General features: G+C 54.7%; 5 protein-coding genes across 5 annotated transcripts; 1 reads left to right on the top strand and 4 right to left on the bottom strand.

The window, feature by feature from the left end:
- Positions 1–139: 139 nt before the first annotated feature.
- CIT1 (citrate (Si)-synthase) lies at positions 140–2,147 on the bottom strand. The gene is made up of 4 exons (XM_062945782.1): positions 1,904–2,147; positions 1,768–1,832; positions 514–1,698; positions 140–456 (listed from the first exon to the last, which is right to left on the bottom strand). The coding sequence occupies exons 1-4, from the start codon at positions 2,018–2,020 to the stop codon at positions 405–407; spliced, it is 1,419 nt and encodes a 472-aa protein (XP_062801815.1). The 5' UTR covers positions 2,021–2,147; the 3' UTR covers positions 140–404.
- Positions 2,148–3,086: 939 nt separating this feature from the next.
- QC764_306790 (uncharacterized protein) lies at positions 3,087–6,314 on the top strand (the record flags this gene model as incomplete). The annotated part of the gene is made up of 4 exons (XM_062945783.1): positions 3,087–3,842; positions 3,916–4,164; positions 4,419–4,521; positions 4,588–6,314. The coding sequence occupies exons 1-4, from the start codon at positions 3,720–3,722 to the stop codon at positions 6,312–6,314; spliced, it is 2,202 nt and encodes a 733-aa protein (XP_062801816.1). The 5' UTR covers positions 3,087–3,719.
- An 885-nt stretch (positions 6,315–7,199) lies between these two features.
- Positions 7,200–9,236, bottom strand: QC764_306800 (uncharacterized protein; the record flags this gene model as incomplete). The annotated part of the gene is made up of 3 exons (XM_062945784.1): positions 8,723–9,236; positions 8,291–8,509; positions 7,200–8,236 (listed from the first exon to the last, which is right to left on the bottom strand). The coding sequence occupies exons 1-3, from the start codon at positions 9,099–9,101 to the stop codon at positions 7,200–7,202; spliced, it is 1,635 nt and encodes a 544-aa protein (XP_062801817.1). The 5' UTR covers positions 9,102–9,236.
- A 111-nt stretch (positions 9,237–9,347) lies between these two features.
- QC764_306810 (uncharacterized protein) lies at positions 9,348–11,321 on the bottom strand (the record flags this gene model as incomplete). The annotated part of the gene is made up of 3 exons (XM_062945785.1): positions 9,348–10,207; positions 10,672–11,103; positions 11,285–11,321. 3 exons carry the CDS (start codon positions 11,319–11,321, stop codon positions 9,432–9,434), a joined length of 1,245 nt encoding a protein of 414 aa, XP_062801818.1. The 3' UTR covers positions 9,348–9,431.
- Positions 11,322–11,990: 669 nt separating this feature from the next.
- Positions 11,991–17,171, bottom strand: PMA1 (plasma membrane H+-ATPase; the record flags this gene model as incomplete). Its single annotated transcript, XM_062945786.1, has 5 exons — positions 15,014–17,171; positions 14,638–14,857; positions 14,354–14,474; positions 12,378–14,291; positions 11,991–12,318 (listed from the first exon to the last, which is right to left on the bottom strand). Exons 1-5 carry the CDS (start codon positions 15,194–15,196, stop codon positions 11,991–11,993), a joined length of 2,766 nt encoding a protein of 921 aa, XP_062801819.1. The 5' UTR covers positions 15,197–17,171.
- Between the last annotated feature and the right edge of the window lie 6,677 nt (positions 17,172–23,848).

Consider the following 23,848-nt stretch of genomic DNA (forward strand, 5'->3'; position numbering starts at 1 on the left):
CTCCATCCAGGGTCCGAAGCCGCAGCTTGACTTGACTTCCATCAGGATTGCATGTGGCACACGCCCGTTCGATGTCGCTCTCCTACAGCCCCCCCACCCCATGAGTCCCGCCCGGCCCTGCATGCGTTGGAAGCAGAGATGTTGCAGCTAAGAACTTTTCATTGAACATGTGCGTGTGGCCGAGTGGCCCGGAATACGGAAAAATTTGTATCGTACAACTCAATGGACAGCCATCACCCAGTAATCGCGTAGCCCCAAACCAATCAATGCCTCCAGGGACTGAAGCAATCGCTGAATATTTCCCCATCCATTCTATACTGAAAAACCCGTAACGATCCCTTCGCGCCGAATTTTCCCAACTACCTAACCCATAACCCGCATTACTCCCCGTCCTCGTACATAACTTACAACTTCTTGCAGATCTCGATCCACTTCTCGGTGGAGAAAGACTTGGGTCTGTGCAGAAACAATAGTTAGCTTGCTGTTTGTGTACATGTCAGGAATAAAACTCACCTCTCAATGGGGGCACCGACGGCGCGGTCAATGATGAGCTGGGGAAGGACACCAATGGCGCGGGAGACACCGAAGAGGACGGTGTAGTAGTTAGCCTCGGTGAGACCATAGTACTGGAGGAGGACACCGGAGTGGGCATCGACGTTGGGGTAGGGGTTCTTGGTCTTGCCGTGCTCGGTAAGAACCTTGGGGGCGATCTTGTAGACCTGGCTGACGAGCTTGAACATGGGGTCCTCAGACATGTGCTTCTGGGCGAACTCGCGCTGGGCAGAGTAGCGGGGGTCGGTCTTGCGGAGGACGGCGTGGCCGTAACCGGGGACGACACGGCCGGAGTTGAGGGTGTCCCAGAGGTACTTGGTGATGCTCTCATCGGAGATATCGTCACCAATGACCTTCTTCATCTCGGTGAGCCAGTTGAGCACCTCCTGGTTGGCGAGGCCGTGGAGGGGACCGGCAAGACCGTTGAGACCGGCAGCGAGGGACAGGAAGGGGGAGCTGAGAGCAGAGCCGACAAGGTGAGTGGTGTGGGCGCTGACGTTTCCACCCTCGTGGTCGGTGTGGATGGTGAGGTAGAGACGCATGAGCTCAATGAAGTCAGCGTTGTTGCCGAAGCCGAGCTGGTTGGCGAAGTTGAAGGAATAGTCCTTGTCCTTCTGGACGGGAGCGACCTTGCCGCCCTTGAAGACGTTCTGGTAGATGCGGGCAGCGATGGTGGGGAGCTTGGCGATGAGGTCCATGGAGTCCTCAAAGGTGTATCCCCAGTATTCCTTCTTGTTGATGCCCTTGGCGTAGGCACGGGCGAAGGAAGAGGTCTGCTCGAGAGCAGTGACGGCCATGGAGAACTGAGCCATGGGGTGGAGGTCGCTGGGGCAGCGGTCGATCAACTCCTCAACGAACTTGGGGATCTCGGCGCGGGCAGCCCAGTCGGCAGAGAGGTCGCGGACCTGCTGCTCGGTGGGAACCTCACCCGTGAGGAGGAGCCAGAAGAGACCCTCGGGAAGGGGCTCGCTGCCGCCGGGGGCCTTGGGGAGGACCTGCTGGCACTCGGGGATGGTCTTGCCGCGGAAACGGATGCCCTCCTCGGCGTCGAGGACAGAACCCTCCCAGACGAGGCACTTGATGCCACGGGCACCGCCATAGACCTGGTCGAGAGTGACCTTGTCAACAACCTTGGAGCCATGCTCCCTGTGGGTTTAACGACAGCTCGTCAGCAGCAATTCTTTGTAGCGGGCGGGCGAGGGGCAGGCATTGTACTTTCTGAGAGCCTTGATCTCCTCGATCTTCTCGGGGAGGAGCTCGGCGAAGCGCTCCTTGAGGGTCTGCAGCACGATAGCACGGTCAATGGATGATGTCAGGGCGCATTTGGCGTCGGGCGTCGTCTCGCTCGTACCTGGGTCTTGGAGGAGTAGCAGCGGGCAGCAGTGAAGGCAGTCTGCTTGGTCGCAAAGGACGAAGCCTTCAACGAAGCCCGGAGGGCGGAGGAAGTCAGGCGCATCGCAGGAGCCATGGTTGGGTATCTGATGTGGAGGGTTTGTAGGTGTTCAGGTGAGAAAAAGGGAGGAGGAGAAAAATGTTTGGGGGTTGATGAAGACAGCCAAGCCGTAAAAAAAAGCGCAGCCCGCCCGCCCCGGGCCAGGGAATAAGGTCAAGCTTAGCCTAGCCTGCCAGCATTTGGCAGGCGGCTTTGCGGGTTGGCCGGACACACGGCAACGGACCGACCGGGGTTCGGCTGTCCACTCCCTTCCAGATTCCCCATTGCTATCATAAAGACGATCCCGATGGTCTCAGAGATTCTCATGGCATATATTTTTCAAGGGAGGCTGCTGCTATCGACTATCAAGTCTTGTTGTGTAGCTGGCATTCCCAACAAGGCGCTCTACCTATGATTCCGGAGCTCCCTCCCCGTGATGCAATTTTCCCCTCTTTCCAAAGGCTTCTCTGAAGTGGATGCATGGCTACAAAGTGCTATCCGGGTATTAAAATGGAGGGGCCCTCCGGTACAAGGCACGGGAGCTTCTCATGTAAACGGAACCCCCAGCACCCAAGTCTCAAGTGTTGCTTTTTTGTTTGGTACCCCTATGAGCTATTTCGCCCGGTTGACGTCACGGCACCCATCTCGAAGCTGCCTGCTGCACGAGGGTTTCGAGAAGCTCGCTGGAGCTCCAAACAGCTGCCCATCGAACTCGTTCCCTCGGAAAGTTTGCTGTTTCGTGAGGCGAGTCCCCTGTGGCAAACCCTAAACATACCGAGTGGGAAACCACCTTCGGCCAAAGGGAAATGTCGTGAACCACTGCATGGCCGCTCGCCCGTCTCGCTGCAACTCGGGAGTTTTGCAACACATCTTGGCTAGGGCGTGGCGCGGGGTTCCAGGTTCAGTTCACGAGACAAGCGTCACCTCGTGGCCCTGGGCCACTCAGTGCTCCATGCCGGCTGCTTGGCAGCTGCCTCGGGCGCCACAGTTGGTCGCGCGCACGCCACATTTGACCCTGGCCCCAAGAAACCCAAGGCATTGGTGTGACAGCCACAGCGACCCTCCCCAAATAAAAGCTACCAACCGTCTCCAAAAAAAAGCTCGCTCGTTCCCCGCCTCCTCTCCATCTTCGCGGCAAAAAGGCCGGCCATCTCGATCTTCTTCGATTTCCATCAAGACGACTTCATCAAGAACACACTTTTTTTCATCCATCTCTAACTTTGCAGTAGCCCAACGTATTTCCCCCCCAGAGCCTTCTAGAAAATCTTTTGAGCAGGATTGTGCCGAGTGGGATCTATTGCTGCGTGCCCTGCTCCCCCCCCTCAAAAAAAACACGCGTCTCTGGTGTTTGCGCATGCTCTCAGGTTTCGTCCGAACGTAACTTGGTGAACTCGACGCGACCTTCAAATCAAACCTAGTAATCTGCTGGCTGCCACTTCCCTCGGGGGACCTTGACGAGAGCAAGGCAGAGCAAACAAATCAAAGTCAAAAGCCAGCCAACCGTATTTTATTCTTCTATTGTGACCTAGGAGCATGGCATAGATCTTGTTCACCTGCTACCCCACCAAGCTCACTCAGTCGTATCATACTTCGAGAAGAGATCACGGGCCTGTCTCTCGGCTCTTTTTAACGACTTTTTCAACAACGTTTTTTTCCCTTCCCACTGGTATCACCACCGCCAGTCATCCACATCATCCATTGTCACCAAAGAAGGCTTCCGGAAGTGGACAACGAGATGACATCGTCACCGGTAGCAGAGCTCGAGGCTGGGCTGCAAGCCTTGCTCAGCCTCAAGGCTCCAGGCGTATCTGGTTCTCGGATCTCAAATCTTACTGCACTTTGCGTCAACAACCCACAGGTAAGCGGACGCGTGAAGCGATTCGATTTGACGTTGTAGACGGTTATACTAATTTTGGTGTCTCATTTGATAGTCTGAGTCGGTCATCGTCCAAAAATTCTATACACATCTCAAGAAAACGCCCGGAACACACAAGCTGGGCGTCCTCTACGTCGTAGACCAAGTAGCACGGGAGTGGTTGAAGAAGGCCAAGGCTCTGGGACAGTTTCCCATAAATTCTTCAGCGCAAGATGGCACATATGCTGCGGGCGTGCATAGATTGACTGAACTCATGCCCACTCTGATGAACGACAGCATCTCGGCGGCTCCAGAAGATCAAAAGGTACGCACATATGATCATGCACTGAATTTTTGCCGCTCCAGCACCCAATAGACGAAAAGAGAGAGGGTGGGTTTTTGCAACTAGCTATTGGCGATGACCTCACAGTTGGTGTAGACAACTGCTGCCCTCGCTTCGTTGTCTTGCCTTGTCCAGCCGGTGAACTTCGGCAGCATTCTCAAAGTCTTGGGCGCCCACATATACACATCCCTGCTTCATCACCATGACTAGTAACTCACACGTATGCCGGTATGTAGGACAAGATCAAGAAACTGCTCGATATTTGGGAGAAGGGCGAGACGTTTCCCGCTGCCATGGTTAGTTCCTGGCGGGAGAAGCTCAATGCTCCCCAGCCGACACGTAGGTCATCCAAGATGTCACCGCTTCTTTGTGTAGATGCACCTCTGACAAGACCCCTGCCAACAGTCCAATCAACAACACCTCCCGGAAGCCCTCCCCCCAACCTGATGGCTTCGCTTGGTATTGGAAGCAAGCCGCCTGCACCGCCAGCAACGCAAAGCAACCCTCTAAACATTCTTGAGACCCTTGCCAACCTGGCTCGCCAAAATGCGCCCAGTACACAGAGTAATCACTCGGCCGGGCCAGTCCCGGCTCCGGCCCCTCCTGCGGCCCCAGTCCAAGCTCCAGTTCAAGCCCCGGCCCCGACTGCGGCTCCGGCCCCTGCCCCGCTGCCTGCAGCCTTGTACGGCATCCTTGGTAGCCAGCCTGGCAATAGCGCCATGCAGCCTGCTGCTCCGCCTGTCAACATGTCCACATTGCCACATGCCTTTCCACCACCCATGGCAGCTCCTCAGCCTGCCCATTTCCCACCACCCGCAGCACCTCCAGTGCTGAATGGTGCGGCCAATCCAGCTGCCAATCCGGCGGCCGTCCAGCTATTGAGCGCCTTGCTGGCCCAAGGTGTACCTGTCGAACAAATCGCCAGCGTAATGCAGCTCATGACCCAAAACACTGCGGCTACCGGATCTCCAGCCGTCCCACAAACCGGCTTCCCGCAGCCACCTCAAGCCGCTTACCCTGGCTACCCAGCTCCTCCCGTCAGTGCCGGCCCTGGTCCAGCCCCCTGGGAAGCGCCCAGACATGCAGCCGACTCCCGTGATCGCAACGGCTATCACTCACCAGGGCGTGTTCCCCGCGGTAGATCCCGCTCCCGCTCGCCGGGACGCTGGGACGCCAGAGACTCACCCCGATCCCGCCGCAACGACCGCGGAGGATTCGACTACAACCGCCCAGCCTCGCCAAACCGGGGTTACAATGATGATAGGGGATATCGCCAGCGCTCGCCCCAGGGCAGGAGAGGTAGCCCATCAGATAACTTTTCCCGCCAACAACAGCAACAACAACAAGGGCCGCCACAGCCCAACGGAGAAAAATGGGTCGACCACGACCCTACCGTTCCCCCTGGCCACTTCAAGGTCTTGTCGCGAACCCTTTTCGTTGGCGGGGTCATGGTTTCCGAACCCGAATTACGGGAAATCTTCTCTCGCTTCGGCGAGGTCCAAAGTGCCATTGTTCACAAGGAGAAGAGACACGCCTTTGTGAAAATGTATTACAGGAAAGATGCCGAAAAGGCCAAGGCGGCCATGTCGGAGGGGGGGGCGAGGGGGAACGAGCTCCGGACGAAGTGGGGAGTGGGCTTTGGGCCCCGGGATTGCAGTGATTACGGCACTGGAATTTCTGTTATTCCTATTCAAAAGCTCACGGAAGCGGATAGGAAGTGGGTGTTGACTGCGCCGTACGGCGGTAGTGGCGGGAGGCCAATTGTGACGGGGATGGTGGTGGAGGAGCCAGATATTGAGATTGGTGCGGGGGTGTCGAGTAAGGCGATCTCTAGGAGGATGCAAACTGATAAAGGCGGGAGTCACGGGCCTAAGTCAAGTAGGCGGGAGGAGGACCATCACCATGATGGGGGGTATCAGGGTGGTGGTGGTGGCGGTGGTGGGAGAGGGGGATGGGGAGGAGGGAAGAAGGATAGGGGTGGAAGGGGAGGGGGTTTTGATGGGAAGAGGGGAAGTCATGGCGGGAATGGGAACCAACAGAATGGCGATGATCCAATTGTTATGGAATTGCCGCCGGGAATCCAAATGAGTAGGAATGGGCCGGTCTTTCAGGGGTTTAATGGCGGTTATTAGGGTTTGCCTTTTTTTTCTCTAGTAGCAGCGTCATGGACAAAATAATAGGACTTGCATTACAAAATGAAGGCCTTGAATATAGCAGACATGACTTCAGCTTTCATTTATTAAAGCTTGTTTATTCACTTCTCTTTTGAGGCCTTCAAAAATAGCAGGCAAGCCCTCGACGATGTTTCCAACTCGTATTCACTACCTTGACTGTCTTTGAAGGCCTCTTGGCTATCCTTCGATAGTTCTTTCTCTTTTAAAGGTGTTAAGCCAACAATTTATTATATGTTTTACTGACTTGGTGTGTCTGGCCAGGTATAGAACTCAAGGCTGGGGAAAAGGGGGAAGTAGGATGATGGGCACCTATCGAGAGCGTTGGGTAAAACATGATGAGGTTCTAGTAGTGGGTTGGCTCGGCATGATGCCTTGACATAAGAACCAGGGAAAACAATGGTATTTGGACAATTGTGGAGCGACTGTGAGAATGCATTTGTTCTCTTGTCCCGCCTTTCACATCACTGCCGTATACCATACCCAAACCAGTCACAGGCAGGAGAATATCAAACGGGCATTCCCATATCCCACAATGTCTGTGTGCATGCACGTCTTTTATATACCCGACCTCCACATCACCTGTTCAAGGCAACCTCAACTCCTTTGTCATCATGCCGTTGCTCCCCATTCTACCTCACCCCCTCCTCAATTTATACGTCCCCCCCAACCCAGGAAAAGCCCTCTCAAACTCCCCCCCCAAACTCCAGCTCTCCAACCTCCTCACATGCGTCTCAAAAGCGGGATTAATCACCATCCCATCCCCCCACCCCTGCGACCCCCCCCTTTCTCTTTCTGTCGTAGTAGTACACACCCCCTCCCCTCCCCTTCCTCCCCAACCAACCCTCAAAGTCCCAGTAAACGGAATAAAAAATCCTCAAACTCTATCCCCCCCTCCTCCGTATCATCATCATACATTTGTACAATCCTCTCCCTCATCCCTCCCCAGGGTATATAATCCACCCAGGCCGGGTGCCTTTTCCGTCTCTGCAACCCCCCGGGGCGAAAATACTCCGGGATCCTCTCCCAGTTTTCTCTTGTGGGGGAGACTTGCCAGCGCATGAGGAGGAACATGAGGTACAAAACCGCTGCGCGCTCCGGGAGACGGGACAGGCCGGGGAAGCGGGCGAGGATGTCCGTAAAAACTTTTGATAGGGGGTGGGAGGGGGTTGACGGGTTGAGGAGGGAGGAGATGGAGGGGTAGGGCGGGCCGAGGACGTCGTTTGCGTGCGAGGAGGGGAGGGAGAGGAGGTGGCGGCGTTCGGAGAGGAAGTCTAGGAGGATTGAGTCGAGGGGGCAGGTTGGGGGGGAGTTGAGTGGGAGGGTGAAGAAGTCTTCTTCTTCATCATCATCATCTTCTTCTTCTTCTCGGGGTTGATGTTGTGGTAGTGGTGGTGGTTGAGTGGGTTTCGTGAAAGGGGTTTGTGTGGGTGGTATCAACAGAGGGACTTGATGATGGCACTGGGTGGAAGCAGCAGCAGCAGCGTTTTGATGTATCCGGGCGATTTTCTGGGCCGGGTCGAGGAGGAATTCGAGGCCGAGACGGTCTGACCCTAGGTCCAACCCGTGACCGAGGTCGTGGTGTTGCTGGGCGAGAATACCGGCCTGGGAAGAGGGTTGAGGTTGCTGAAGCTGGTGTGGCTGGTGTGGATGTTGCTGGTGTTGTTGACCTTCTGTGCACATGGGCGTCACCACAGGCGACATACTGTTATGCCATCGTCCATGAGTACCGACAGAGCCCGGAGAGGCAACACTGCCCGGGCCAGACCCCGAAAACCCCACAGATGTCCGAGTTGGTGCTACTAGTCCATGCTGTTGGTGGTGCAACGACGGATGGTGTGTCTGAGCTGGCGAAGGTAACGGCGCAGGATGATGCTGCCCAACTATACATCCCATCAACCTCTGGGCAGGAACGCGACGAGACAAATAAAACTTACCTATTGGCGACCCCTTAGCCAGCAGAGGCTGAACCAAATGCATAATACTAGCCAGACATGCCTTCACCTCGGCCAGCTCCGCCTCAACAGCCTCCCTCTGGCGAACAGCAGCCTGCAGCTCCAGATACGGCTGCTGAGACTTGAGCTCACGAATCTCCCGCTCATACTGCTCAATCTTGAGGCGCTGCCTCTCTCGGATAGCACGCTGTGCGTCACGATCTGACAGCCTTGTTAGTGCTACTCATGACTTGGGGGAGCAGGTTAGACGGGCCGGAGAGAACAATGAATGAATACCCCCCGGATAACCGCACCCGCCCTTGCAATCCAGCCCAAAAAAATGTTTCCACACTTTTCGGAGCGGGATGCCGACCGCCATCGGGGGAGGATTTCACACCACCAGGAGAAAAAGACGTTAGAACAAGCTCCACTTACCATTCGCCCGTTTCTTGGCCAGCTGCTCCGGGGTCAAGTTCGCAACTCCTCTCGATCCCGGGACCGCCTTGCGCTTTTTGGAGATTCCACCGGTGCCGACATCGTCTGCCGTGTTGTCCGGGAGGTTGCTGTTGGCAGTCCCGTCGGTGTTCACACTGCTCATTGGCGTCGTTATCGTTGAGGAAATAGACGCAGACGCGGTTGACGATTCCCCATTGCTGCTGCCGAATTCACCACCGACACCTCCGGACCCGGGCGCCAATGCTCGTGGCCCTTTTCCTCCCCTTCTATTGAGGGCCGAGACCGTTGCGGGTGCAGCAGCAGATGCGGCGGGTGTGAATGATGCAAGGCCATTCAAATTGACAGGGTTCCCGGCCATGGCCCGAATTGAAAGAAAGAGTTAGTAAAGATGATGCCGCCGGAAGTTCAACGGCCGGCGTCATCCGAATACAACTGTGTGTAACACCACGCTTTCAACTTCGCACACACCCTTCTCGCTCGCTGTGGATGCGCGGTCGCCGAATAAACGGACCCGACAACGCGGTAACGGAAGCGGCGGGCGGCTGATGGGATTATCAGCCACAGCACGACATCAAATTATGACTAATCACATTCGTTGAGTTTTATGCTAAACATCGTGTTCAGTTATTCGGTTCTTTTCTATATACGCCTGCCTACCAATGCCAAAGCAACAAAAAAAGTAAGGGTATCAATAAGAAAACTTTTGAATAACCGATCCAACGCCAACAAACAAACTGGGATGCTGATCAGAAGCCACCGTCTGGAACTGGATGGCCTTCACCACCCCCGGCGCCTTACTCTTGTCCACATCCCCCGATGGCATCCTCGATCCATCCCGTAGCGAGTACAGTCCAACCGTGCAATCATCATGAGCAGCCGCAACAACACCATGTCCATACCCCGGCTGCGTAAGCACATCCAGCCCAATCTTGATATGTGCCTCGTTGCGATAGCCAGGAAACTCCACCGCCGGAGCCGCAGTGTTTCGCTCCCAGGGCTCAAACGGCTTCTCGCCCGCCTTCTGCTCCTTCGCTTTCACAAAGCGAAGATCATAGATGCACATCGCGTTCTTTGGTCCCGCAGCGAGGACATCAAAGCCACCGACGGCCCTGAGATGTGCCACGCTGCTCTTGTGGCGGAAAACCATCGAATCCCATGCTTCCGGCGCCGTCCGCGTATCGAGTTGACAAACGTGACCTGAACGAGTGCCGGCGAGGACCACTTGAGGCTGCGCATGAAGAAAGTCAACCGCGAGTACATCGCCCCGAAAAGGCGGCACAAGTTTCGCTGGTCGACGCCTGGTGTCCATTTCAGTCGTGGCAGCAGTCGCACCAGGACCTCGGGCACAATACACGCCACGCTGGGTTCCCAAAACAAGTCTGGCCCCGGTCTCTTCAGGCGACCAGTCTCCAGCGTTGATGTAGTTATTACGTAGTGTGGTTATGAGGCCGCCACTGTGCAAGACTACAATGCAAGAACCAAGTCAGCAAATCGGTTCTGGTCTGAGTCACAAAACTCCAGAATGGGTGAGCAGAAAGAAGGCCACCCACGTGGGAAACACCCTTCTTGCCCGGAAGAGAATCCATATTCGTAGCACGCTTTCGGGGTGGTGGAATGGATGTGGTTGCCAAGGAATAACAGCGCTTCTCGCCTTCCTTTAATACCAACCATGTTGGTGTCCCCCATTTCGCTCCTATGTTCAACGTACTGTCCTGGCCAGCGACACCTCCGTACCCGGTTGCAAAGGTAGTCGACCCTTCAGATAAACACACGTTAGCAATTCAATATCCTGCCCCCCTCAACAAGAGTAAACCAACCTCCCCTCCCTTCCCAACGGCGCAGCCGAAACCGACATCCCCATCTGTTCCATCCCTACATCATCACTATTAGCAACCCCCCACCTTCCCCAACCAAGTTACCAAACTCACCAGCAAAAACCCACACCGACTCCTCACCAACCTCATCCTCCTCCTTCTCCCACCCATCCTCCCCCTCCTTCCTCCCCTCCTTCTGCGCCTCCCTCTGTCCAGCCACATAAAAACAATCAATCACCCCCCCGTCCCCCTCCTCCAGATTAACCCACATCTTGATCTTCCCCCTATCCTCCAACCCCCCAGCCCACTCCTTCACAATCCCATCACCCCCTTCTCGCCCAGTCTCCCTCCCCAACACCCAACCAACATCAACCCTCCTAACCCTCTCCCTCCTCACCCTCTCCTTCCACTCCCTCTCCCCCTTTTCCCTCTCCACCTCCTTCCTCCGCCTCTTCACTTCCCCTTCGCTCCCCCAAGCAGCCGCCCCACCAGGCAACACCGTCCTTTTGCTATCCTCAATCTTGAAGTACTTCCTCTTGGCCTCATCTATATCATCCCCCAAGTCAGCACATGTGTCAGCCAAGTTTCCTTCCCCTCTCCCACCTTGCGCACACCCTCGCCATCTCTAAAGAGTAAGAAATTGGTCCCCCATGAAAAGCTAAAGAACATCGCCAGAAACCCTCATCACATGACCTCTTGACCCAAAAAAAAATAAAAAATGACGTACCATAATAGAACCCCGGAATCTCCCTCAGAGGTGGCATCCTGACCTCTTTGCGTCCTGAACCAAAATCCTCCAATCGCCGACAATTGTCCGAATCGGGGCAAAAAGGAAAACGGTGATGATGCAACTCGTAGTGGGTTGTTGGTGGCGCGTTGTCTAACAGGGAACCGCTTCAGAAAAGAGAATTAGTGTGATATTGGTGCTTACAGTAGTACCTTCTCTGGCGTAGTCGAAAGTGCAGATAGCGACTCGTGTTGTTGGTAGTGGCCGTTCGGCTGTCCAAAAGAGCATGAAAATCTTTGCCCAATGACAAGAGGTCGGTGCACGTGGGCAAAGCCAAAAAAACCACTTATTCATGCTCGCTGGCAGCCACCATCAGCGCCACCACCATCACCACCACCCCTCTAGCAAGGTACATGTCACTACCACAGCAAAGCCAGTGTGAACGTAATTATGTTTTACTGTTTATTAGATCTGTCTAAAGTATCGGGGCGCCACTAGTCCCCGGACAAAGTCGTGATCAAAGACTCCGAAAAATTAAAGTAGGTGCCCTGTAGCAGGCTCTCGACCCATGCCATGGTCTTATCATTCCTCCCAAAAGCCGAGGCGCTGCTATTCAGGGCGGGGTATGCGTTAAAAAAACCATGGTATCTTAATTTGGTGCCATAACCATGGCACCCTGCCCATCCAAGCCATGCAACGAGGTCGCTTACTGCGACTTCTCGTGCTGCGTAGACACACGCTGGAGAGAGACAACAAAGTCCTCCAGCGATCTCTGCTTCTGGTTGCCCTTGGGGGACTTGCCGTGCATGAGGTTGTCAAACCCGACAGAGTCCTGGAGGATGTAGTAAACACCGCCCATGACGCAGAACACACCGAAAGAGAAGACCCAGACACGGACAACCGCGACGATCGAAGTCTGGTCACCGCCCTCAAACCATCCGAAGATACAGAAGAGAGTGGCCAAAATGTCAACGACGAGAATAGCGCCGGCCAATTGCCACGAGGGAAGAGAGGACCAGAAGGGACCGTTGGCACTGGAAAAGAGTTAGCATACTGCTTCATAGTCAACACAAAATCAAGGATAGAAACATACCGAGTGATGAAGATGAGCCAGTTCTCAGTGAGCGAGATCTGAAGGAAGACAACCTCGTCGAGGTTACCGAAGTTCTGGATGATACCACCGTTGGGGTGGGCGTACATGGTGGTGACAGTGATCCAGGTACCGACGGCAAGGACGACACCGAGAAGGACGGACATACCCCAGAGCTTGGGCAGGTTCCACTTGACGGGGGTCTTGGAGTAGGGAGCGTTGTCGTAGGCAATGGCAAGGGTGGCAACATCAGCGAAAATGGCGATGAAGACAACGAGCTCAATGTTGAGGGAGCGGTTGAGGATGGCGATCCAGAGGCCAAGGTAGATCTCGAGATGGATCGACAGAGCGATACGGTAGACAACGTAGGCGTACATGCGGTGGAAAATCTGGCGAGAAGTCTTGAGGGCATCAATGATGGCACCGAGACCAGGGGCAAGGAAAACGATATCGGCAGCAGAACGGGCAGCATCGGAAGCACCCTCGACAGCAATACCAGTGTCAGCCTTCTTGAGCGAGGGAGCATCGTTGACACCGTCACCGGTCATGGCAACGAGGTAGCCACGCTGCTGGAGAATCTCGACGACGTTGTACTTGTGCTGGGGGAAGACCTCGGCGAAACCATCGGCAGCCTCGACGAAATCGTAAACCTCAGAGCCGGGCATGTCACCGCCGCCACCGAGACCGAGACGCTCGGCGTTGTAAACGTTGGTGCCGAGACCGAGCTGGCGAGAAGTCTCACGAGCGATACCGACGGCGTCACCAGTAAGCATCTTGATGGAGAGACCGAGAGACTTGGCTTCGTTGATGGTGCGGGCGGTATCGTGACGAGGGGGGTCAGAGCAGGGCATGATACCGAGAATCTCCCAGGAGCCCTCACCACGCTTGCGGGCAACACCGAGGGAACGGAAACCACGGGTAGCGAACTCGGCAACCTTGTTCTTGTAGTCGACATCAACCTCCTCGGGAATGGGGTGGTCTTCCTCAACGGTCTTCAGGACGAAAAGAGGGGCACCCTTGACGCAGATGATGCGCTCACCCTGGGGAGACTCGACAACGGCTTGAACCTTCTTGGAGACGGGGTCGAAGGGGTGGAAATCGAGGACCTTGTACTTGGAGAGAACAGACTTGGCACGGGGGTAGAACTTGAGGGACTTGAGGAAAGCCTTGTCGATGGCATCCATACCCTTCTTCTTGCGGGAAGCGGCCAAGCAGGCAGTCAACATGAGGTCCTCGGGCTCGACACCAGCGACGGTGTAGGGCTCAGCGAGAGAGAGCTTGTTCTTGGTGAGAGTACCAGTCTTGTCAGAGCAGAGAATCTCGACACCGGCAAGGGACTCGATGGCAGAGAGCTTCTGGACGATGGCCTTCTTCTTGGCAAGGTAAGCAGCGCCGACAGCCATGGTGGTGGTGACAACGGCGGGAAGACCGACGGGAACACCAATGATGGTAATGGCGAGGGTGAACTCAAGGATCTTGACGATGCCGTTGTTGCGGTAGAAGGAAGCAACCCAGACGACCAAGTTGGTGAGAATGACGAGAACCAGGAGAATAGTACCAATGCCGTTGAGAACCTCGGTGAAGTGACCGGAGCCGGCGCTAGCAGCGTTCACGAGGGCAGCGGCACGACCGACGAAGGTGTTGTCACCGGTAGCAGTAACGACGAGGAAAGCCTCACCACGCTTGACAGCGGAAGAAGCGTAGCAGGAGTCGTTCTTGTGCTTGTCGACGGCGAGAGACTCACCGGTGATGGCAGACTGATCAACCTGGAGGAAAGCATCATCGGTGACGATGCGACCATCGGCGGGAATGATGGTACCCTCCTCAACCTGCAGGATGTCACCGGGGACGACCTCGGGAGCCTCAATCTCCTTGAGGGTGCCATCACGGAGGACGACAGCCTTGAGGGCGAGAGTCCTGTCAATGGGGGTTAGCAGGGCTGTCTGGCGCAGCAGAAAGCAGGACAAGACAAAACTCACTTCTTGAGTTCATCGACAATAGAACCAGCCTGGTATTCTTGGACGAAACCGACGACAGCGTTGAGAAGGAGCAGACCGCAAATGACACCGAAATCAACCCAGTCCTCGAGACCAGCAGCCACTGCCAGGTAAAGACGGTTAGCAAAAGCAATTCTTGTTAGAACGTGGACTGGCGATGCATGAAGCCACTCCGCTTGGCGCCCCGCTGAGCTGCAGAGGCGCCATGGCAGAGTGGGGGCGAGATGCAAACATCGCCAAGGAAAATGTTTGGTGAGCCAACTTACAGACGGCGGCAGCCTCCATGACGAACTGAATGGGACCGACGAAGAAGCCAAGGAACTTCAGGAGAAGGTTCTCCTTCTCCTCCTTCATCTGGTTGAGACCATACTTGCGGCGTCTCTGGGTAACCTCCTGCTCGGTGAGACCGACGCGGGTGTCGGTCTGGAGCATGTCCTCAGGAATGACGCGCCCGGAGCCGGGAGCGACCTCCTCTTCTTCCTCAAACTAGACACGAGATGGGTTAACAGGCGATCCATCATTGACCGATTGGTCAAGCTGCCAAGGCCGACACCCCCCAAAACCAAGGCCGAAGCGACCGGGTGGTGGGCGGAATGGGGCGCGATGTGCGCTTGGCGAGACCGGGGTAGGGGGAAAGCTCACCATGCCATGGCCGTCGTTGGACTCGAGGTCCTCGATGAGGGCGTCAATGTCCTCATCCTCCTCCTCTTCCTCCACGACCTTTTGCTTGGGAGGGGCGGCGTGGTGAGGGGCCTTCTCGTCAAAGTTGCCACTCTCAATGTTGGTCGACAGCGCGGGAGCGCCGGTGGTCGAGTGTTCGGCCATTGTGACGCGGTTGTCGGCAGATAAGCTCTGCTCGGGGCTGATCGGGACGAGGAGAAATAAAGGTGATCAGTAGGGCGCGGAGTGATCAAGTGATGCTTAGGTAGATATGGTTGTAGGTGGTGAACCAAAGCTAGGTGGGCGGACGCGGCCTCAAAGGTTGTTTGTTGTGACGACCTTATTAATAGGTGAGGTGGCGGTGATGCGGTGTTGGCGACCACAAAAACCGAGAGAGAATTAGGGTGTAGAGAGGAGAGTTGAGTTTGGACTCGAGGGAGAGCGAGACCTCACGTCGAAGGGAGAGTTAAAAAGGGCCTTCAAGCGTGAAGCAAAAAGAGGAAAGAGAGGGGGGAGGGAAGCGGGCAGTCCAAGTATTTCAACCTTTCCAACAACGCCGCGAACCACGAGCGACCTTTCCCGGCCCTGATCAAAGCTTCCTTGCCCGCTACAAGCTGCGCTACCGTGGGCACAGTACGGAATTGCACGTCCAAGCGAAGGTACCCAGGTACCGACCACCTACAGGACTGGTGGAACCTTCACCCGCTCACCCACTCATCGCCCACCCACCCACACTCCATTGCTCCTCCAAAATCCATCCATCCCATCAATCAATCCACTCCAACTCGCCCATTCGTCAAATCCGCTCTTTTGCCTGCCCGCTGCTGCTGCGTGCCTGCCAGTCCAGTGCCCGTGCTCTGTTCCAGCTGCTTGCTGCTGCTGCGATTACCGCTTCTTTCTACCTTCAGTTCCAGGTTTCCCCGACTCGCTCTTTGCCTCCTTCCCCGTCCTTCCATTGGGATGAATGCCTTACACTGTGTGTGCCCCCGACCCTAGACTGTGCGCTACTGGGCGTTCCTGCAGCATCGGCGCGTGGTCGGCGTGTTCTGCCGTCCCAATTGGCACTGTCCTTGTCTGCTCTGCCATTCCTGCTTTCCTCTTCCTCCGAGACCCCAAGCAACCAAGCAACGGGCATCGCAACCCACAGCAACCACTTGCTACCCTGGTCCTTGAAAACAGTGGGTCGCGCAACTGCAGGTCACAATCAACAGCGAGGTACCTGGGGTGCGCAATCTGGCCTTGTACCGGCTCTCCACTCTTGTCTGTCCTAGCCCGCCGAGGATGCCGCCATTGCCTGGGTCCTCGGTACCTTGTCGTGACTCCACTTCCAGGTATCTCCGTCATCCATTCACAGGCCTTGCGTGCGGGATTTTCTGGCTGTGCCTCTGTGGTTCTGAGAAGCTCTCTGCTTCTGGCAACGAGCTCTCAATGAGCAGAAAAGATGCAGGCATTCAGAAAGGCAAAAAGAGCTGCAAATGCGCGCTTATAGTGAACCACGCCCATTAATTCCCTCGCCACAAGCTGGCACGGCCTGTCCAGAATCCAATTGACACCATGCGCTCCCCGCGACGGCGCTGCCATGCACTGAAAAATCAGATGAAGAGGGCGAGGCCCGGGGTTGTCAGCGGCGCTCGAGACCTCGTTCGCCAGGCATGAGAAACTGCGAACCGACAAGCTTTGGGGTGTTGGCTGCCCGTCATGGGTCGCCAACCTGGGCCCCCCATGCCCGCCCAGTCGCAATCGGTTTGGTCTGCTCGTCTGACCACTCAGAGAGCGCCTCGTCCTGCGATTGGCCTTATCTCACTGGTCGGACCAAGAAACAGAGAGAGAACGATTGATGAGAAGCATCACATCACAAGGAGATCAGAAGGACGGGCTTCGGCTTCGAAACCGAAAATCCCACCGGTACCCGGCGGCGAGGTATCTTAATGGTTCCTGTGCTCATTCTCGCCCCTCGCCTTCGTCCCTTTTTCGCGGGCAGAAGCCAGCCGGCTCTTCTCGGTGCGGTGGGGGACCATCCCGGTGAGGAAGGCGATGGAGCCGGGAAGGCTTTCCATGCTCTGCTCACCGGGCGATGGGGCAATCGACGAGCTATTTGTTTCTCGGTCAATTTGGGATGGGGGGGAGAGAGGGACAGAAACGACGATGCGATGCTACTACGAGCATGGCTGCTGCTGGCTGTTCAGACGGGCACACCCGAGCTTTGACAGCACAGCAGGCTCCATACGCTTGTGTTTCCTGACCCTGCTTGCATTTCGCATCTCGCATGTTATCCCATTTTGGCATGGCATATCCGTAGTCTACATCGGCCTCTCCTGTCTCTTCCAATATCCAATTCGAGATGATGGCAATGCAGTGTTTCGCTGCTGCTGTAACTGCATATCTGAGCGAGATATTGGCTCCCGCCCCAAATTGCCTCACATGTCGGCTCAGTGGCTCACTCATATCCTCTCTCACACTCTCACATATCTCGCTCTTGTTGCCTCGGAAGCCCCGCGGGAATCTGTGTATCATTGGTAAAACCATGAATGATTCCTCCCTCCGACTGGACGGTAACTGCCCGCTACTGTTACTACAAAGCACACCATCCCACCACACACGACAATCCCCCTATATCAAATATGCATGGCAAGTCGCGTGGAGGCGAACAATAAGAACACACAATAAAAGAACAGGTCAGATTTTCTTCAATTGTTCGGCCAAAGCGGAAGTGCCGAGGTGTGTGGTTGGCCGCCCTTTCCACTACGTCATTTCTTCCACACCCATGGGAACCATCGACTCATGTCAGCAACAACTTCCATCCCCGATGACGGCGGCGGTGAGCAAGAGATACCCTACAGCACAGAAAGAGAGAGCCTTGCCTGTGATGATGATGATCCGGGCTCCCCTTTTTTGGATATGATATTATCAAATCCATTGATCATCAGCCCTGTTTCGGGCCGCAACCCTCCCATTGAGCATTTACGACAGTCATGTGGCTTATGGAGTCGCTTATCGACTGTTATTTGTTCAACACTGAACTGACGAGCAAGTTCCCTGCTTGTTCCCGGCTTCTTGATAGAAAGAAGCATATTTCGGGACTGCCGTTGATGATGTCTTGTCTCCCGGGAAGGTCCCCTCTTTCATCAACGCTAGGTGACCGGCATGAACCACCCCCATATGCCGCCCCGTTGTATGGCTGGGGGAAGGGGGTAAAAAGGGACGGTTGTGGCTACCGCTCCCGAGTCGTGGCAAGTTGCTTGTTTTGTCCACGCCCGCTCACACATCAACTGCAATTCCCACTTTGGCGTGGGAGAGGCGAAGAATTCGAAACAGCCGACAGACTCGAGTTGATGGGATCAAAGCAGATGATTTTTCCGATATAAAAACAAGCAGAGCAGGAGAGGTGTGGTGGAAGCAGCAATGACAAAAGAGGCAATCGCCGCTTTTGCGTTTCAAACATTCATCCAATCTCAACGGTCAAACCTCCGTGCCCCCCAAAGTGCCGTTTGGGGGAACTCAAAAGCCAAGAAAACAATATTCAGCTGTTTGATATATCGCTTTGATACAGAGTATATCCCTTCGGACTACAATTTGCCAGAAAGAACGATGCCCAAGCACACTGACGGGTTGCATCAACGGTACATATCTTGGCACCTTGGATAAGATTGTTGATCCAAGCCACTTGCATCTACCTACAATGGCAAAAATCGCCAGAAAGTGCGGACATTTCTGACATCTGGATTTTTTTTTTCTTTCTTTGCATGTCGTCCGTGAGTTACATTGCAGCCTCATATCTGTTACCGACCGATTGCATATATACCTCTTTCTCATACTGTGTACCTCTGGGTGTGATCGACATGAGACATATTTCCTACTGTGCGTGCGTGTCTTTTCTTACCTACCCTCTTCTATCTGGCTGGATGGGTGGATTTAGTCACATAGCTTACGCACTTACCATATCATTATGCTACTCTTACTCGGTCGCGGGCCAAAGAGATGTCGTTTTCTCGAGACTATTGCCCTGGGCGTGAACAATAAAGGTTGCCCAGCCCGGTCCCCGTTTCGCATATATGGCTGCTTGGTCGGTGTCCATCCAGGTAACAGAGCACACGACAGTCCCCTACGCTACCGCTGTGCACGCTTGCGGTAGTATAGTGATATCCGAACGACCGGCCGGTACTTATAACACTTGCTTCCCTTTTTGTGCTACCGTTCAACGAATGGCAAATAATAATCTGATATTTGATGTTCAAGTTTTCAGTTTACACTTATCCTTGGCTTCCCGATTATTCTCCGGACCCGAATATCAAGGTCAAATATCTCGATCTCAAATTTTGCAGCATGATGGAAACTTCCGTCTAGGGTTATGCGTATGTGTGCCGTTGATTTTGGATTCCTTCCTTAGATATGGCAAAAATCTGGGGGAACCTCATGCTGTTACTGCTTGCTGTCACGATGGACGACCCGGGGAAATGGAAAAGCGATGAGGGGGATGTGCTCTCCAGACATGGCTGGCTACATTATCCCGCAAACTGGCGGTCAAGGAAGAATTCTAGAATGTTTCTTGTCAATGCATTCTGCAATCCCATTTTAGGCGAATCGCATAACCCCGTAAATTCTGTCATATATCTAGCTCATACCTAACCCCGAGGGTTGTTGTCAAAAAAGTGAAGCTGATTGTTGACTGGTCAATGGCACGTCGTTTGTCGGAGATGCTGGGCATCAAATGGGAGAACGGCTTTTCGCGGCCGAACAAGGGAAGTCCCCGCGCCCGTGCTTTGCTAGCATGCTCCGGCTCGCAGGCGTGTGTTGCTTGGCATCTTGATGGGGGATCCATCAACAGCGCGGGGAATATCCTCGCAATGGGGTTCCTCCAATGATCAGGGCTGGAAAAGAACAAGCGATTCGGAAGGAGAACGGGATTCGAGCTATCGAAGGGGAAAACGTGCTCAACGCCCTCTCGTAAGGTCTTGGGACCTGCTGATAGGAAAGCCTTCCTTCCTTCTTGGTTCTGCCAACACACACACACACACAATACGAAACCCAACCTCCGTCCATGCGGCGGCGGCGGCGACGGCGGCGAACAAATGGTGGGATAAGGTGGCTGGAAATGTGTCAATGGCGCAATCCGATGCCTATCGCGGTAAAGCTTCAAGCTCTACAGACCCTCAAGGGTTCGTCTCGGCGGCCGTTTGACGGTGAACGCACGGGTCACACACAAATCGACAGTAACACCCTTGAAGATCAAGTCTTGACTTCTCTCGGCGTGTTGGTTAGGAGGAGTGGCAGGCAAACGTTCACCGATCCGGGGCACGGTCAACAAGCAGGATTTCAGCGGGATCTTCCGCCGGTCGTGGTTCAAACTGAGCCCCCCCCCGGCTCGAGTCGTTCGCTCACCACTGTGGCGATCGCCGACGGTTCCGGCTCCGATGACAGCAAGCGGCGACGACAATGATGGCAACGGCGGCAAGTCCGGGGAGCATGTGCAATTTTTCTCTCCTGTCTGTCTGGCTGTCCAATGCTGCAGACTGAAATTATGTTGATCGGATCTCGGGGCGATTGGATAATGGCGATTGGACGGTGCAGTTGAACAAGTGCACAGACCACTAGCCAAGCACTTTTATGCAGAAGAATGTTTGTTTGCCGCATCGGAAGCCGCTCCTTCTGCAGCCAGCATATGCAAAGGGCGGCATAAAAAGTCTCTCTCGTCCACATTTTCCGTCTCCACCACGTGTGTGGGGTTTCTTCGCGATGTTGCTCGCAGTGGGCACCCGCTGGTCCCTGCTGCTGAAAGCTCTCCGGCGCTCCACGGGCCTGCTTCTTGGCTACAACTGATCGGGGTTGGCTGGATTCAACTTGGAGCTGCCTGGCCCAGCGGCGACTCCAACGACAACGGCCCTTCTTTTTGCAGGCTTTCGTAAAAGAATACAACGAGCTGCCGTTCTTGTCTCTTTGAAAAGTCCCGGGGGCTCCGCTCGAGCGGACATGTTCGGACATTAGCAGCAGGAGAATCTCTCACCAAAACAGCAACAAAGGTCAAACGCGACTTCGGCGATGCGCGGAGCTTTTTTGGAGCCTCGTCTAGCAGATGATAAGAGCGGGAGAATCGTCAATAATTGCAGAATGTCAGACCATTCGGCAACGGAGACACAAGCCTGCAACCCCCCAACCCAGCATGGGCCATGGGCCGGCCATACGAGAGATTCTCGACCTCTTCCGGCCGCCTTTCGATTTTGACTGTTCCCGTTCACCACGTCACATCCATCAAATTTCACAACCTGCCAGTCGCCCAGTTACAAAATTGGCCTTGCCGTTGAGCCGCCCCGGGGAGATGGGGGTTTTAGCGGCTGGGGGATGTTGGTCAGGACCCAAAACGCAACCTCCCCCGCATTCCCCTCATGAGTGAAGTGGCTAGCCAGCCTTGACCGAGAGCTGGTTTCTCCAATCGATCGCCGTGCCGTGTGGGCAGCAGCGCGGGCGGCTGAACCATTACGCGGGACAGACACCACAATGTGTCAGCAAAGCAGTCAGGCCAGTGAGAAGTTGTTGATGAGTGCTACGAAACGAAACGAAACGAGCGAACATGGGCAGCACCACCAACCACGTTCACGATCCATTTTTTTTTTTTTTTTTTTTTTCATTTTTCCCCTTCTCGCTCGCTTGGGCCGTGGGGGTCAAGGCAAGCAAGCTTACAGCGGTTGCATCAGGATCAACATCAATAGCACAGGTCTCCAGCAAGCAGAAAGCGGCTAAATTGGTGTCAGGCTGATTAGCTTTGCGAATTTCTGTCCACGTTTGTGGAAGTTCGAAACAGCGCAACTGGGGAACCGAAGCCGCGTTCGTTATAGACCACCTTGCTGGCCTCCTCCCCCTTCCCGACTTCTTCCAGGAGTTGGACAGGCATCCGTGGTGTTTTGGGTTGCTGGGACGCTGACTCTGGCAAGCGGAATCCAACATCCACTTCCCGTGAGCAAGAAATGCAGGTACCTACGCAAGGAACAAGGCGAAGACGAAGCGCTGGCCCAAGAAGGAAACTGGTCTGACCCATGCCGGGATATGATTCGCCAATCGAACTTTTTTTCTCTCTCTTCGGCTTTTGTCTGGGACCCACGTTTCCGTCCGGGCTCCGCTCCGCGACCCTTCCATTTCGCTGGTTTTGCTATGATGGGAGACAAAGGGCAAGCTGTGTGTGCTCGGGGCAGCAGCTGGCTTTTGGTTCACCAGCCGCAGCGTAACATGACGGACGACGAGGACGACACTGCAACACGCCCGGCGGTGCCCGGCCTCTTTTCTGCAACGCAATGGTGAGGCACAGGCCGGTATTTTGACAGGCTAAGATAGGGTCCGGGTGATGAAGATGCCGGCTACGATTGCTTGCTTCCTTGCTTCTGCGGTGTATTAGACAAGGCAAGGTGCAGTTTTAACGGGCGACGGCGGCGAGATGCCGGTGCAGCCGCACAGCATTAGTAGCACCTGTCAAAGCAGGCTGGTGTGGGCCGGTGTGATATACTGCCTGCTGCGTATGGTTCCAGTGTTTTCGATGATCAAGATCGGTACCTTTCAATCTATCTGGTACTGCGTGGGATGCACGCAGGGTCTATCGTCTAGGATGCCTCGGCATATCACGTTTATTAGAACGTCTGAAAGCTCGAGCTAACGGTTTCGTGCGAGGCGAGGGGTTGAATATCCGGCCAACTTGAGGGCATGAGAAGGCTACTGGAAGTATATTGCCTTTCGGTTAGCCTTTCGCAGCGGAGACATCTCAGCATTGATATCAAATTATTGCTCGTCAAGGGCCTCGGTCCGGGGGCTGAAGAGAGAGTCGAAGAAGGAGCATCACAGCCAAGCATGCTGTGGTCTTTCGTTCTATACAAGATACGTACGTTGTACATGTCTGTGTAACTTGGTGTAGCTTCTCAGACACACTGTATCACGGCTGGGCACGGATGGGGGAATCGCGTGGCTAGAGATGATTTGCCTCAATCAGTGTATGGCAAGCCAGACTTCTGGTCTTAGGAGGAGGTACCGCACATCTGCTCCCTATACCAAGCCCGTTGTGCTGGTCGGCTGCCGGGACTTACACCTTTGATATCACCACCCAAGAGCATACACAAGGTAACTACCCACAGCCAAGGAACGACACGCGGATCTTGGAGTTGTTGTCAAACTGGAACTGCCGGTGACGCTACACAGGCCATCATCACCTTTCCGTCTGGGCGCCGGCACCATGGTTCATACACATCCATCATTGTCGTCGGAATTCCCTCGAGTCTGACGGTCTTGTATTACACATCTTTTACTATCTGTTACACCTTCTCTTTTCTTCCTCTTCCTGCATAAGGTATCTCACTCAGCCAGCTTTCTTTTTGCGCCTCTGTATCACCTTGCCCAGACGACCGCGTAACCCACGACGAGATGTCTCATGGGACACATCGTATATTAAAACACACCCACGAAATCAACAATTTAGGTCAGCTGGTCAACGTATATCACTTCTTGGCGATGGGCAACGTCTTCTTGGCTGTCTGAGGCAAATATCGAGCATCGTGAGGAGGGCGGGGGGGGTTGAAACTGGCATGGTTTGAGTTCATGATTGTGGAGACAAACTTTCAAGCCACCATAAGCACCGGGCCGATTATTGAAGAAACCCGTTGTTTTCGGAACCCCATCCATGACCCAGGTCTGTGGTTCGTGTTGTTTTTGTCATCAGAAATGCCGGCTTGATATAACTTGGCATTCCTGAGGTTTTTTGGGGTCTAAAAATAAGTGATCTTCACAATCCCAAGGTGAGGTTCTGGTGATGTTGACAACAACGACGACAACATTGACGATACT

Source organism: Podospora pseudoanserina, chromosome 3 (assembly GCF_035222485.1).
Source record: "Podospora pseudoanserina strain CBS 124.78 chromosome 3, whole genome shotgun sequence".
Lineage (NCBI taxonomy): Eukaryota > Fungi > Ascomycota > Sordariomycetes > Sordariales > Podosporaceae > Podospora > Podospora pseudoanserina.

What these genes read in the sequence shown, in the direction of transcription:
- CIT1 (XM_062945782.1), bottom strand. Translation starts at nt 2,020, where the DNA reads ATGGCTCCTGCGATGCGCCTGACTTCCTCCGCCCTCCGGGCTTCGTTG. An exon ending in GCTACTCCTCCAAGACCCAG is followed by an intron (nt 1,833 to 1,903) that starts GTACGAGCGAGA and finishes ATCGTGCTGCAG; the next exon opens with ACCCTCAAGGAGCGCTTCGC. An exon ending in GTCGGTGCCCCCATTGAGAG is followed by an intron (nt 457 to 513) that starts GTGAGTTTTATT and finishes GTTTCTGCACAG; the next exon opens with ACCCAAGTCTTTCTCCACCG.